The sequence below is a fragment of the Onychostoma macrolepis genome, chromosome 05 (genome assembly GCF_012432095.1).
Source record: "Onychostoma macrolepis isolate SWU-2019 chromosome 05, ASM1243209v1, whole genome shotgun sequence".
NCBI lineage: Eukaryota > Metazoa > Chordata > Actinopteri > Cypriniformes > Cyprinidae > Onychostoma > Onychostoma macrolepis.
The window spans coordinates 34,017,363-34,033,216 of NC_081159.1; the positions used below are offsets into that span (position 1 = coordinate 34,017,363).

General features: G+C 36.5%; 1 protein-coding gene across 2 annotated transcripts in view; it reads right to left on the reverse strand.

Annotated features, from left to right (window-relative positions):
- Positions 1–15,854, reverse strand: part of ephb4a (eph receptor B4a) — a 41,279-nt gene that overhangs the window by 2,193 nt on the left and 23,232 nt on the right. Inside the window, exons 5-16 of one of the 2 annotated variants that reach the window (XM_058776038.1) lie at positions 9,690–9,845; positions 8,455–8,790; positions 8,245–8,369; positions 6,642–6,810; positions 6,321–6,417; positions 3,445–3,509; positions 3,232–3,345; positions 2,333–2,580; positions 2,015–2,230; positions 1,759–1,908; positions 903–1,096; positions 51–209 (exon numbers count right to left, since the gene is read on the reverse strand). In XM_058776038.1, the coding sequence (XP_058632021.1) occupies positions 51–209; positions 903–1,096; positions 1,759–1,908; positions 2,015–2,230; positions 2,333–2,580; positions 3,232–3,345; positions 3,445–3,509; positions 6,321–6,417; positions 6,642–6,810; positions 8,245–8,369; positions 8,455–8,790; positions 9,690–9,845 (2,029 nt within the window). Of the gene's footprint in view, positions 1–50; positions 210–902; positions 1,097–1,758; positions 1,909–2,014; positions 2,231–2,332; positions 2,581–3,231; positions 3,346–3,444; positions 3,510–6,320; positions 6,421–6,641; positions 6,811–8,244; positions 8,370–8,454; positions 8,791–9,689; positions 9,846–15,854 lie in introns of both variants that reach the window. The other variant, XM_058776037.1, reaches the window with a different exon arrangement.

Sequence of the window (15,854 nt, forward strand, 5' to 3'; positions counted from 1 at the left end):
TTGACAAATGAAAGATGTTGTTGAATGAAGGTGCCGTTATCTTCACTCACTCTGTGGTGATGTGGGCGAGCAGCTGCATGGACGTGTACCCAGCCTGTAGAAAGCTCTCCTCGTAACGCTCCATCTTAATGGCCCTGAGCCAGTCTCCCACTGTCCCACAGGATGCGGGCGTCAGAGGGGAACGCTGGTCTAACAGAGGGTGAGAGGGTCTGAGGAGCAAGAGAGAGCCAAGTGTTAAAATGCATGTAATTGTCCACATTAAGATGATGTCTTGAGTAGGCCTGCAGGAACACAGCTGTAGAAAGACTGCCAAAGAGAGGAAGAATCTGACAGCTTTCCCTTGAGGAGAGGGGGAGGGCAAAGACAAAAATGTGACAGACAGATATGTGGTCATACTGAGTCTTGATTGACAGACTGACAGGCCGACATGCTGAGAGGGGAGGGGCAAGACTAACATACAAGAGGCCATACTGTGTGTACAAGAGCCAAGCTAATGAAATGACGGACAGAGTGTGAGATGCCACTAAACCTAAAACAGGAACTGCTATGTTCTTGATTGACAAGCATTGTTGGGTAAATGCATTACTGTAATCACATTGCTTACATTAGTTTTTTTGTCTGTGAAAATGCTAATGGCCTAAGACTTTTGCACAGCAGTGTATTCTTCAGTAATCTTGTTACTGTCTAACACTGATTTTGAGTTGACACAGTAACATAAAACCAATAGCAAGTGTCCTTGAATGTATTTGATTCTAAATCAAAACATCAATTGGCAATTTCATGCATGCTTCACATTGAAAAAAAGTAGATTTATTTGCCAGGTCTTTGTGGTTTTTGGACCTTTTGCTGTGGCTTTTTGAAGCAACTGAAATGATAAGTGATGTAATGGATATGAAACGTACCCTGCCCCCTCTTGGGCGGTGATTTTAAGCGAGGCAGGATTGCGAATCAGCTTGTCGAGTGCTGAGACGATGTTGGAAAAGCGTGGCCGTGCCGTCCGCTCCTTCTGCCAGCAGTCCAACATCAGCTGGTGCAGGTAAGTGGGACAGTCAGGAGGAGGAGGCAGCCGGTAATCCTGCTCAATGGCATTAATCACCTGATTGGGTAAAACAGATTGTGTTAACGAAGGGAAGAAACAGTACATTACTGAAAACACGTGTATAATGACAATATTAGCCCTTTTAAAATATTATTGTTTCATTCTGATTGATACTGTAAACTTCTTTTTTGTAATGTACACCATTCAAACGTTTGGGGTTGGTAAGATTTTTTGGAAAAAAATAAAAATAAATTATTTAATTCACAGAGGCTGCATTTATTTGATTAAAAATGCAATAAAATCAGTAATATTGTGAAATATTTTTGCAATTTAAAATAGATGTTGTCTATTTGAATATAAGTTAAAAAATTAATTTATTTCAGTGATTCAAGGCTGAATTTTCAGCATCCTTACTCCAGTCTTCAGTGTCACATGATCTTTCAGAAACCATTCTAATATGCTGATTTGCTGCTCAAGAAATATTACATTATATTGAATACAAATCATTAATTTCTTCAACAACAAGAAAAAAAAAAAACCTATTGACCCCAAACTTTTGAACTATAACTGTAACGGAAAGCAATATCTGCAAACATTTTCCCTATTGGCCATAACAAAAGTAACTATCAACCACTGGTAGTGGACAAAATTTCTATTGTAAAATTTGATGTAAAACAAAATGCAATCGCATTAAAATGTCAAACATCACAACCACATACATCTTGATTACTCATGTCCCAGTATGGCCGCTCTCCGAACGACATCACTTCCCACATGACAATTCCGTAACTCCATACATCTGATGCAGAGGTAAATTTACGGAATGCAATGGCCTCGGGTGCCGTCCAACGGATTGGAATTTTACCACCCTGAAAAAAAGCATTTCAGAATAAATCATGATGCTTGTATTGCTAGACGTGCTTGCTTGGATTTTTCATGTGAAGTACTTAACGCTGCGTAAGCATTTGATCTTACCAGTGAGCTGGTGTACGTAGGATCAGACGAATTCTCTTGCAGGAATCTCGACAGACCGAAGTCAGACACCTTGCAGACCAAGTTACTGTTGACGAGAATGTTCCGTGCAGCAAGATCACGATGTACGTAGCTCATTTCAGAGAGATATTTCATTCCTGACGCGATGCCGCGTAGCATGCCGACTAACTGTATTGGAGTAAACTGGCCGTCATTGAGCTGGAGAGAAAGAAAGATCCATGTCAATCAGTCTTTGTGTACGAGAGCCAATGAGATGGTTTCATCAAAAAATGTGTAGCATTAGATCCAGCGCATACTTACTCTCAGGAAGGAGTCCAGAGCTCCATTCTCCATGAACTCAGTGAGGATCATGACCGGGCAGCTGGCTGTTATTATGCCTTCCAGGTGGATAATGTTGGGATGCTGGAACTGGCCCATGATTGAGGCTTCAGACAGGAAGTCCCGCCTTTGCTTGTCTGTGTATCCACCCTTAAGAGTCTTAATGGCAACATAGTTCTCCTTCTTCCCAGGAATCCTCAGCCGTCCACGACAGACTTCTCCAAACTCGCCTGAGAACAGCAAAACAGGTGACTCAGCTTTGGAAATTTTTCATCCAAATCATTTTTTAGCCCTAATAAGTTGCGACTGTAATAAGCCATGAGCAACAAGACAAGACTTTTTTTAGGGTTGCTTGGTGTCTATTTTTGAGAACTCTCATAGCTATATTAAACTTTTCATAATTTGTAATATTGACACAGTTGAACAGAAATGAAACAACGCAGAACTAAATTAAGCTGAATAATGACACGATTTCCTTATGTAGAAGTGCTTTACTGTTGAATTCGACATAACTTATGAACTCTGTAACACTGTCACAGTTATTAGTCTGAATTGAAACATTTTCTGCACAGTTTAGTTCAGTGCCACTTGTCTTCTGTAGAGCTGCTTTACAGCTGAAATCGAAGAATTTCATAAAATTAACAGTGTTATTTTCATGTTTAATACTGTGAAGCAGCTTTGAAGCGATCTTTATCTTATAAAGCGCTATATAAATAATAATGTGACTGTATGTCAAATATCAAAGAAGCAGGTCAAGAGTTCAACATAGCATGCAAGCTTTTGTTATATCTTTCAAATGACTGAAACCAAATATGTGACTGTAATGTCTGAAATCAAAATATGCCCAAAAAGAAGAAACTCTGCAAGGGACTACGTCTTACCTGCTCCAATAACTTCCTCAATTTTGACACATGAGACATCAATCTCCTTAGCAAACTCTCTCACGGCCTCATTAGGGTCTTCATAAGTGAATGGATCAATGTAAACTTTCACTCCTTAGAGAGAAAAAGATCAGTTACTCCATTAATCAAAAAATCTAGAACTTAACCAGAATGCATAATTACAAGATGTTGTGTGTGTGCTGCTGTGCTCACCTTGACCCATGAGATATTGGCCATTTTTGTCACTCATTTCTGGATCTTTGAAATGACTTTGCTTCCTGTGAACAGAAAAGCGAGTCAGTGTCTACTGTATGATCTAAACACAACATTACCAATGTAGGTCTTCTTTTGATGGTAAACATTGGTGACAAATACAAAACTCTTTTTAGATTTTGCTGATTAAATAAGAAAAGTTGATTCTAAATAACCATGTGTTCCATGTGAGCATTGTGTTATTAGCTTAGCCACATGCTAATGTTAGATTGCATCAATTGGGAGTCAGGTTTTTTTGTTAACTTTGTGTGCAGTCTGTTGTTTTTTAGCAAGGGCGGAAAAATACTTGACACTGGAAGCTTGTTCTGTCATGCCTGGTTTGGGCACAGCGTGAGGCTTTATGCTCGTTGTGTTTCATGTTTGTTTTTGTCCTGTGTTGTCATATAACTCTGAGCAAAGAATGAATTGAATGCATACAAAATCCCTTTCTCCACCCCATTCTTCCTCTTCCTGTGTGTCTGTTTCTCACCTCAGGCTCTGGGTCCTTATTCAGACCATTTCATAGTGTATTATACTCTAACACCATCTTAAATTACTCAAGTTGTTCTAGCCCGTTCTCCTTGTTATTCTTGTTATTTTCTTCTCTCTCTTTTCACAGAATGTCCTTCTCGTTCCTTCTTTGTGTTTTGGATGCTTGCTAGTGGCTCAAAATTTTATTTAGAGAACCTTATTGGTTTGTAACTTAAGGTTAAATAGAAAAGGGAGACGTTGCTTAAAAGTCATTCTTAAAATGAAATACATTGGCTTGAGAAGTATAACTGCACAAGATTTAAAAAATTAAGGTTGTTTTTGTTACCCTAAAAACACCCAAGTTGATTCAGATTCATTTTTGTTTATCTTAAAGCATTTTAGGAGAAACATCTAAAACAAAAGTTAATAAAATAAAATAAAAAGTAAAAAAAATTAAAAAATTAAAAAAAGATAACAGAACCGCAGTGATTTAAAATAGCAACAAACTTTTTCCACATCTATCTTTCTCCCTGATTTCCCAGGACTAAAATAGCCGCGTTTGTCCCACCCAATGCTGATGGCAGGTCTGGACCGGAGGCTCACGGTGTGTGCGTGTGTGTGAGATTGATTGTAGGGACTCTCCGTTTAACTGGGTGTGAAAGTTTGTATACATAATGTGTGCAATTGTGAACAATATATGTAAACCCCTAAACAGGCACACTCCTTTAATCTTAACTGTGCATACATGGGCTTACATACGTCCCATTTATCAGCAATATCTTAAGTTTGCGTGTCCACTGGAGTGTAAGAATGTAAAAAGTTTGTTCATTGTGTAAGTACACTTGCACTTAAAGAAGTGTGTGTGTGTGTGCGCTACCCCAGGGTCACGACTATTGTTTTGCTGATTTGGCCTGTGGAGCCTGGGGTGGGACTACTGCATCCTGTATCCACTTCCCCTTTCTCCTCTCTTCTCTCTCTCTCTCTCTCTCTCTCTCTCTCACACAGTTCCCGCAAATGTAGCTGAAATAACTGTTAGGACAGTCTGACCACTTTGGAAGACTACATTAGGTCTTTAAGCTCAAACGGGTATACGAAAGGCTAGAGATAAATTAAGTCATTGTCACTTCATTTAATTAGTTCCACACAGAATTACCATTTTTTTTCCACTCTGGCTGCGTGAAAAAAATCTATGCAATTCTGATGTAAAGTGCAAAATTGATGTAAAGATGAGGTGTGTCATTTGCTGTGTTATTACAATATTATTTATATACTATTACAATATTTATAAAAAATGGATTTAGTAATTTTATATACTTTGTCATTTTTATTAGTTTTTATATTTCTAATTAGCTTAATTTTTTTATTTCATTTTTAGTAATTTTAGTACTTCTACGTAAAATTATTTTATTTCAGTTAATTGCCTAGACAACATGTCTAATTTTTGGCTGCAAGTTTGTTTTTAATCACATTTTTTTATTTTATTTAGTTGTATTTAGCTTTAATTACAGAAAAGGATTTTTTAAAAATAGTTTTAGTCAGTTTTTTTTTTAGTATCATTGATATAATATTATACTTTTAGTTAATATTTGAAATAGATATTAATATTTTCTATTTTCATTTTGAATTTGTAATTTTTATTATTTTTTGATATTTATATAGTTTTTTTATTAAGTTTTAGTTTATTTAATTGCAGTTATTACAGTACTTAAACTAAACAAAAATTAGAAATGTTGCCTTGGCAACTAGCAAAAAAAGTTATATTTTGTTTTATTTCAGTTAGTGTTCATTTTATTTCAAGTAACAAAAATGTTTTTTTTTTAAAATTCAGTTCTAGTTTTAGTGAATGATGATAACCTTGGTTTTAGTTTTAATTAACAATAACAACATTTATCATTTGAGCAAACACAATGACTGTTTCTGAACAGGTTTCCCATATAATGCCCAACATTCACTATTCAATAAAACAGGTATTCCTAAACCCATGCTATTTTTTGAACCACATGACATAAAATAAATGTTATTAGAAATGCAATTTTTTTGAAAGTGTCACAAAGTCAGTGTTCAGGTTCAACCTACAAAAGGCTTACTTATTGTTGCCTCTTATTTACCCAATATAAGAGACAGTATCTCAACACTGAAAACAGCACATTTAAATATGGTAAAATGTGTTAGACACTGCTAAGATTTCTAGTGCTTGCTGAAAGCATTAAAATAGCCAAAATATTTAATAAGCAAGCATGCGATGGACAGGGGATGTGTGAATGACAGCTGTGGAAATCTCCTGAGCTTTCTGCGCTCATAGTTTCCACGCAGGCCCAATTATAACAACCTCACACTCTCTTTTTTTTGTTGGTCTCTTGTTGTACCTTATACAGTAGATTGCAGCAGCAATGACGATGATGAGGAGCAGCATGCCCATGGCTATAAGGATCCCGGTAACAAGCAGCGGAGACGAGGAATCATCTTCTAGGGAAACAGAGAGAGGCAGACAGCCAGAGTGAGAGAGAGATGGTTTAAAAAGGGAAAAAGGTGCGATACAATCTCAAAAAAAAATTGGCTTCGATCTACACAAGTAGGAAAAAAATCAATAAAACGCCTTCTCAAACAAAACTCTGGGGCACAAAAAGTTGGGCACTAATAAATTACCACAACACTGAGCTGGTGCCTCTGACCACAACTTTTCTTACCGTCAGGCAGGGTCCGAAAGACGACAGCTGGACTGAAGCTGCCATAGCCGCCCAAGGTGCGAGCGCGGACCTGAACTTCGTACTGTGTCGCCCTGCGCAAGTCGCTCAATACGACCTCGTTGATATTACTCTCCATAAAATGACAGGAGTTCTCCTCAGAGCCGCGCTCCTGTCAAAAGAACAAACACCAGTATCTTCCATTAAAATCATTTGATTGATTCTTCACATACCATTTCTGAGCTGTTTTAATGTATTAATTGTTAATTAGTCTGGCAGGTCTGTGGTGTAAACAGTGAGCTGTGCCACAGAGAGCGATCAATAAAACACAAGCGCTGAGAAAAAGATGGAACGAATGGGTAGGATGGAGACAGGGAAATAGGGAGAGGTCATAAAAATAGAGAAGAGAGCAGAGAAAATGGAGGTAAAAAATACTGAATTACAGTGATGAGAAATCACATTTTCCTGAGTAAATGCTGTGTGCACGTTTTTTTCTGTAACCAAGAGGTAAAGTGTGTAAGTAAAACACTTATTTTTATTACTTAATATGTATTGCTGTTACTTATTATTATTATTATTATTTTATTTTTTAATGAATATACATAAGTGCAACCTGAATGTAATGTTTAGGACAGTAAATTAAATGTTAATTGCAATTAAATAAAAAATGCATTACTTTAAAATTTGTATTAAATACAATTAGCTGAACTTAAGAGTGCTTTTTGACACACTTCGAAAGACTTAAGTACATCTTTATATGTAAAAGTCATAATTACTGCTATCACCTTTGCTGCCAAATGCAATGACAAGAATTTATGGTGAACTTAAACATACTTTAATGTAATTTTTGTTGAAACTTGCATATTGTGTATATGTAAGTACACGTTTAAAATAAAGATGATGCATTTTGGAACATTTAAAATGTATTAACTTTAAATGCAATATCGAATTATATGCTACAGTTAAACAACATATTATTATAACAACATATTATTAAAACAATGATTTAACGTACTTTAATTTGACACTTTTTAAAGGTTTTTTTTTTTTTTTTTTTTTAAATACAAATTATTAGATTTCAAAACAGAATAGAATAGATAAAGATATAGATTTTTAAAGATCTAAAGTACACTACCAGTGCACATTCAATACAGTTAAGTACTTCTAGTATGGTGTAGTGTTGTACAGTGCAGTATAGACTTGTGTAGTAGTGTAGTTTAGTGTAGTAGTTTTTTTCTTTTCCCAGTCGCATTTATGGTAAACTACAGTATATTGTAATGTTATTTCTATTGAAACTTGACTGTTCTGTATTAAAATGCATATGTAATTAAACATTTGTAATTAAGTTGCATTTTAGTCCAGTCAACAGATCAAAATAAGTGTACAACAAAACATAACGATTTAAAATGTACTATAAGTGTACTTAAGTGTGTAAAGAACATTTTTCTCTTTAAGTACACTTAAGTGGCCTTTTATTTCATTAATACTACATTATCTGCAAATACAGTTTTTGAAAGATATACCATTAAGACTGTACGTGCACTTTCAATACAATTAAGCTAGCATAGCGTAATGTTGTACAGTGTAGTATAGTGTGGTAGTTTACCTTCTCACAATAGCGTAGCTGGTACTGTAGGATCCTGTAGTGTGATTGGGTCGGTGTGTTCCAGTGCAGCGTCAGACTGGATTCTGTGGCTGTGACCTTCCTCAAACCTGACACCAGTACAGGAACTACACAACATACACGAGCAATTAACACACTCAACTAAAACAACAACTTTCACTCATATGCACCTTCACTATCTCTCTGTCTCACCGTTGGGGCTGGTGGTGATGTTGATGGTCTCCCCCGCGGGGCCCTGCTGGCTCAGAGGAGAGACCCCGTTGAGGGCCATCACGCTAAAGCTGTAGGTGGTGTGAGGTCGGAGACCCCAAATGCTCACACGCCGGCCCTGGATCCCAGTTTGGGACGGGCGGTAATTCACACCGTCCCCGCATGGCATGCAGGGGCCCCCAGGAGCCGAGCATATTCGACACTCCACGCTGTAAGTGAGGTCCGAACGGCCCCCGCTGTCTAACGGTTCGCTCCATTCCAGCGTGAGAGATGTGTCATTGACCTGGGGAACAGGGTTGCGCGGGGACGAGGGCGGACCTGACAAGGACAACAAGCACAGGACGTTTGAATTATGGCCACAGTTCATATCTGTAATATCCAAAATGCAACGTAAAAACCAGAACAGTCAATGTAGACCACAAGAAGTGGGAGAGCAGATTAGTATGGAATTAGAAGAAGACAAAGACAGGGAAGTTTAATATGAAATATGAACATATGAAATCAGTCAGAAAAATCTAATTTTTTGAAATGGAAAGGTTTATTTGCATGTGTTTTTTGCTGAGTAGCATATTTGATGCATCAGGCTTTTATGGCTTATTTCATGGAGCTCATATGAGTAAACAAATCACCTCGGTTTTATTCAGAGGCCCAAACTGAGCAAAAACATGCAATTTGGTGCAAACGCTGACATTTATGTGGCCAAAACGATGTAAGAATGTAAATCAATTAGATCTTCAGTATAACAGACTACTTACATAAAATGCATAGAAATATTAGTTGTCACTCTTTATTTCCCAATAATAGTAAGATGATGTTTAAATGCTTAGTTTTATGGTCAAAGCTCTGAAGATTTTATTGAGGGGTAAAACATATAATGCATAATGTTGACTGAGAGATGAACTAAGAAAAGTTCCTCAAAGGGCTGATCATATTTGATACTCACATTTTAACATCTAAAAATGAAGCTTGCTTCAGGAAATGTTAATCTTGAAATATTGCTAATAATATGAAATTTATACTTACACTTACTTCATAAAAATCAGTAAAGATTTCACAGCAAAAAGACATTTGATTCATGATAGATTGAAGTCGTAGTAGATTGTGTAAAACATGTTTTTCAGTTTTGATCATGTTAATAATTGAGAGGCCTTATAAATTTGCATATCAAATGTGATCGAGCAGTCTTTATATGGTTGAGGGAAAGGAGCTGTACTCACGTGTGCAGGGTGTATCTGAATTGTCGGTAGGGGCACGGTAAAAACCAGGGCGGCACACGCAGGAGGCAGATCCCATCTCTCCTGTGTGACTGGAGTCAGGACACACAGAACAAGGGCCAGGACCAGATTCCATTTTAAAATGACCCACAGGACATGCTGGACAGAGAGAATGAGACAAAGAGTTATATAAAAAAAAAAACAGTAGGGTATGTTGTGTTTTGGATGCTAGTCGTGAGCTTAACCTGCTAATTGTCACATGGCTATATTAGTTTGCTAGTTAAACCAGCACTAACCAGCATTAACCTGTCTGGACCACAGAGAAACAACAGGTTTTGTGGGAATGAGTGCTGTATTATCATTAAACAAACACACTTTCCCATCAAATAAACACAGATACACACACATTCTGTCCTCTCTCTCAAGAACTTAAGCACAAAGCTCATTTGTCCTTTTGCGTCAACATTTAAACAATCATTTAGACAACAAATCTAAACATGTGCCGGTGTCTATTTCAGTTGATGATAGTTTGACTCAGGATTTAAACCGCTTCTGAATCTCTGTGTGGCAAAGTCCGGTGTATGATATGAAATATGATCATGTTCTTCTGCATGTTTAGCTACTCAATCACTTGATTATAACCTCGCACAAACACACACTTTCAGTAGATAAAACCCACATGCATGCAGGTCACCCATGAAACTTTAGTGGTCTTTTCTCTGACACACATACAGACACACACACACACACACACACACACACACACACGTATGAACGAGTAATGCAGGGTCTCATGAGACAGGAAAAAAACGGGTTTACAGACAAGCTTCCCTGACCAGTTTCATTTCATAATCAGTTCTCCACAACCCCCGTATTGATGGAAACACATCTGGATTTGATTAACAACAGTTTCACTCAGACCAAAACATGTGGTCTGAATTATCCTCCTAGTTAAAGCAGTTTTACACTGGTTTCTGTGTGTGTGTGTGTGTGTGTGTGTGTGTGTGTGAGTGTTTGTCATTTGAGACGTTTCCATAATGAACGTCTGTGAATTTACTCGCTGAAGGATAAAGATCTTCAGGCCTCTGGTGGTTTTACAGACACAAAAAAGATATTACTGTTGACATCCATATCAGTGTCTTTTGTTGAGGATGTGTACTACGGATGGACAGATTAAGAAATGTATAAATTATGACTCTGTACCATTTTTAAACAAAATGGTACACTACCGTTCAGAATTTTGAAATCGGTACATTTTTTTTTTTTTTTGAAAGAGGTCTCTTCTCACCAATGCTGCATTTTTTTTAATCAAAAATATAGTAAAAACGGTAATAATGTGAAATATTATTAAAATTAACGAAAATAACAGTTTTCTATGTGAATATATTTTAAAATGTAATTTATGTCTGATTCAAAGCTGAATTTTCAGCATCACTACTCCAAGTCTTCAGCGTCACATGATCCTTCAGAAATCATTCTAATAAGACGATTTAAAGGGGTGGTTTACTGCGATTTCACTTTTTTCATTTTAAATAGTGTGTAATGTTGCTGTTGGTGCATGAACAGTATCTGCAAAGTTGCTGCGCTGAAAGTTCAACGTAAGCGGAGATATCGTCTTTTAAAAATCAGGAAGTTTAATGCCTACAAAAACGACTCATATGGGACTACAACGAGATACTTCCCGGGTTGCATACGTAAAAAACCCATAAATTTGCATCAACCCCTCCCTCCGGAACATGCCAAAGAGGGGGCAAGGCCTTGTTCTGCGGCTTTGTCGAAGAGGAAGAGTTATAGTGGAGAGTTGTAGCCATGCCATCGAAACGGTGTTATTTTCACCCAGCTGTCAGGTCTTCTGTGTTCGGGCTTCTTACGGATGCTGTAGTTCATCAACAATGGTTCAAATTTATGTTTGATTATGTTCCTGACAGTTACAATCCTAATTTAGCTCTCTGTGCTGCGCATTTTACAGAAGACAGCTTCCAGAATCTACACGAGTTCAATGCCGGATTCACACAGAAACTATTACTAAAACATGGAGCAGTTCCAACTTTAAAACCAGAGGCAGCAGTTGTTGGGCCACAACCTGTAAGTAAGATTTAATAATTTTAAATGTATTTGCATGTATAATTTCAGACGTAATGTTTTAGTTTTATCAAGGTCGTAAACAAATGCCAACGCTGGCTTTAGTAGCCAGTTAGTTAAATGCTATTTCGTGTGTCTTTGACAAACGCGTACAAACATTTTGGACCCGAATTTGTAATTATGTACTAATTTTGTAAATGTATTTTCCATGTATACTTTATGACGTAATTTTTCGATTTGATCAAGAACGTAAACACAAGCCAACGCTGTTTGGTTATAGTAGCCAGTTAGTTCGATGCTATTTTGTGTGTATAAGACAAACGTGTACGAACTTATATGAATTAATTATATGTAATCACAACAGCAAACTTCCATTCAGAAACGTTTTGTAAGAGCCGTGCTTGCGGAAGTTCTGCTTGACTCTCTTCATTACCGCTTTCTGGGTCTGATTCTGGCTCAAACTGATACGGCAATATTGACACCATTATTTACATTTGACCGGAGCACATGCAGCTGTCGCCCGTGAAGGTAATGGGCGTGAAGTTTCCGGACAATGTGCAGTACGCCGTTCAGCCAATCACAACACACCGGCCCAACTAACGAATCTGAGCCCATCGCCTGTTTCTGAGGGAGTGGTTTCATAGAATCAGGAAGTCAACCGGTCGTTCAAATGACAGAGGAGAAAACGGCTTACAATAAAGGTGAAATATATGAAAAATAACGTGTTTTTTAACAAACGAAACACGAAGACATGTTATATTGCACCCCATAAACACAATCAAGCAAAGAAAAAAAGCAGTAAACCACCCCTTTAAGAAATGTTAAAAACTGTTGTGCTGCTTCATATTATTTTAACCATTTATTTCAGAATTATTTGATGCACAGAAAGTTCAAAGGAACAGCATTTATTTGAAAAAAATAATTAATAAATTTTTTGATTACTTTACTGTCATTTCTTGTCAATTCAGTGCATCCTTACTGAATAAAACAAAAAAAAAGTACTGACTTTAAATCTTACTGAACGGTAGTGCATGTAACTTCTGAGTACCTTTGCTCATGGCAAATTTGAGTTTCATACACACACTGATTTTAATCCCATCCAAATTGAACATATCTGTTTTTCTTGCACAACCTCAGGAAAATATTACTGAGCAAATTACTTGTGTTTTTTTTTATTTATTTTTTTTATTATTACCAGAGGGTCCTCAGAGAAAACTAATCTTGTCCAGATAAGAATGTCTGTGATTGCGCTATGTTATTGTTTTCACAACTCTTCTCCTCATTTATTTTAAACCTTCGTTGAATACTATAACTAAAGCTAATTTTCTTGTTAAACTGCCTGGAGAACCATTTTTTGTAAACTTTCTGGGTTGGTGGTCCTGCGAGCACTGCTGGCAGTCCTGCTGACATTAAAAGAAAATTACATGAATACAGCGTGTGTGATTGCTGATACCGCTCAGAGCAGCGTCAGGTACGATCCTTATCTTATTTCATTCCTTTCCTTAATCATACACATAATTGTATAATTGCATAATTAATTAATTGGGTTTCATGAGGCTCACATTCAGAAAACATGATTGTCTATAATGACCAGATCTAGACAACAGAAACTCCCTTCACAGTAACAACTACAAAGAGGCCAAACCCATCAAAATCTGTGCATTAAATTACAAGCATCCAGCTTTATTAAATATTGTTTAGAAAACTAATTCCATCTAAATAAAGCTAGAAAATGTATTCTGAAAAGTGTATGATAATATTAATGTGATTATTGAAAACACAGGTGTATATATATATATATATATATATATATACACACACACACATATATACATACATGTATATATGTATGTATACACACACACACACACACACACACACACATATAAGGCATTATGTAAGTAGTTTTAATGAATGAATTATGTGTTGCAATCATCTTTTAATGCATTGCATGATCTACAATTCTAATACGTTATAATACTTATCTATTCATTGTTGCACCTTATGAATACCTTTATAATGCATTATACATAATGGTTTTAAGTTAACAAAAACACTACTACACTACTGTTCAGTAGTTTCAGCTTTGCAACACAGGAATAAATTACATTTGAAAATATATTCAAATAGAAAAATTGTAAAAATATTTCACAATATTTCTGTTTTCACTGTATTTTTGATCCAATAAATGAAGCCATGGTGAGCAGAAGAGTCTTCTTTCAAAAACAGTTAAAAGTCTTTTAAAACTTTTATACTGTGCCATACAGTTTCACAATTAACAAGAAGAGATTGTACATGTGTGAATCTGCATGTGGTTAATTGGAGTCATTAGTACCGTTCACCACACCCACACACACACACACACTTCTTGTCTGGGCTCACAGCCCTTCACCTGTGACCCCGTGACCACACACTTTCCATTCGGCTTTTCACCTGCCCAATAAACTGCAGGATTCTCTTTTTTTCTGTCTTTCTTTCTCTTTTTCTCTTTGCCCATACCTAATTGGTCATGTCATTAGAGTGCCTTTGTACTGGACACATCCCTGCCCTCGGGCGCCACTATTATGGCTTTGCGCCGCCTTTGTGTGTGTGGGTGTGTGAAAGAAAGGGATGAACAGCAGATGTAGTGTGTTTGAGTGGATGAATGCTGAGTAAGTCATTGAGTGTGTGTGTGAACTCCAGGGGTTCACGCCCACAGAAAGCACAGCTGCAGTGTTTAACAGACGAGTACAGCCTTTAACACTCACACACCCCACCCATTGCAAAAAAACTTCATTAAAGAGCTGAAGTCATATTTGAAAACTGGGAGGATTTGGACTGATCCACTCCACTGAGAGATGGCGATTACATGAATTAAAGTAGATCAGTCGTGTCCTTAAATGAATTTTCCTGGGTAAATCCTTTTCCCGGTCAACCTACACACGTGCAACATATGCTGCCGATTACCACAGAAAATCATTTTGAGTCGCTGAGTGTTGTAAAAATGAAGAAAAATGTGTTTGTAGTCATGAACTTACAATAGAATCCGAGCCTGGGGGCTTAAAAATGAGTTTTATGTTTCATGGGCATGAAGTTGTATTGTCATTTTGAAGATGATGAACGGATGAACCTAGCTGCATTACAATTATTCCTGTTTTTGTTTTAGTTCCACTTCTGAAACAACGAAAATGAAATAATTTATGTATATTTATTCCGGAGCTGTATAATTGCCTACTAGGCTTCCATTGTAAATTAATTAATGTAAATGTGCCTTCTTTACAAACTGAGGCACAAGTTGAAATTATTTTCTGTCACAATCAAAAGCATATATTTACACTATTTCAAAAGCTTGGGGACTGTTTTTTTAATTTTTTTATAACAAAATTAATACTTTTATTCAGTAAGGACACATTTATAATAGACAGTTATAATGTTACAAAGTATTTCTAATTTATTTTCTTTTGAACTTTCTCAAAGAATGTGGATATACTGTAGAAGAACTATTTTCAACATTGAATAATAATAAATGTTTCTTGAGCAGTAAATTAGCATATTAGAATGATTTCTGAAGGATCGTGACACTGAAGACTGGAGTAATGATGCTGAAAATTCAGCTTTGATCACAGACATAAATTACATTTTCAAATATATTCACATGGAAAATGGTTATTTTAAATTGTAATAATATTTTACAATATTATTTTTACTGCACTTAAATGCAGCCTTTGAGAGACTTCTTCCAACAACATTAAAAATAAATAAAATAAAAATACGATTTTTAATTAAACCAATCCCAAACGTTCTAAAGCTAGCATATGTCTGATCTGTGTCACTGTGGTCTTATTCATTTTTCAAAAGATAGCAGTCATAAATGCAATCACACTGGAGGTCTTGTGACCCAAAATATCAGACCCATTGAAGACCAACATTTATCAGAAAGGCAATCTGTCATTTATGAGCATGTCACATTAAACGATCAAAGACTGGTGATTTTGCCCTTTGATAAAAAGAACGCTTTTGCAATTTGTCTGAAATGGCAGTGCTGTGGCCAGACGTGTACTGTGTGCACCAGCTTAAGTCGCTTTGGATAAGAGTGTCTGATATATG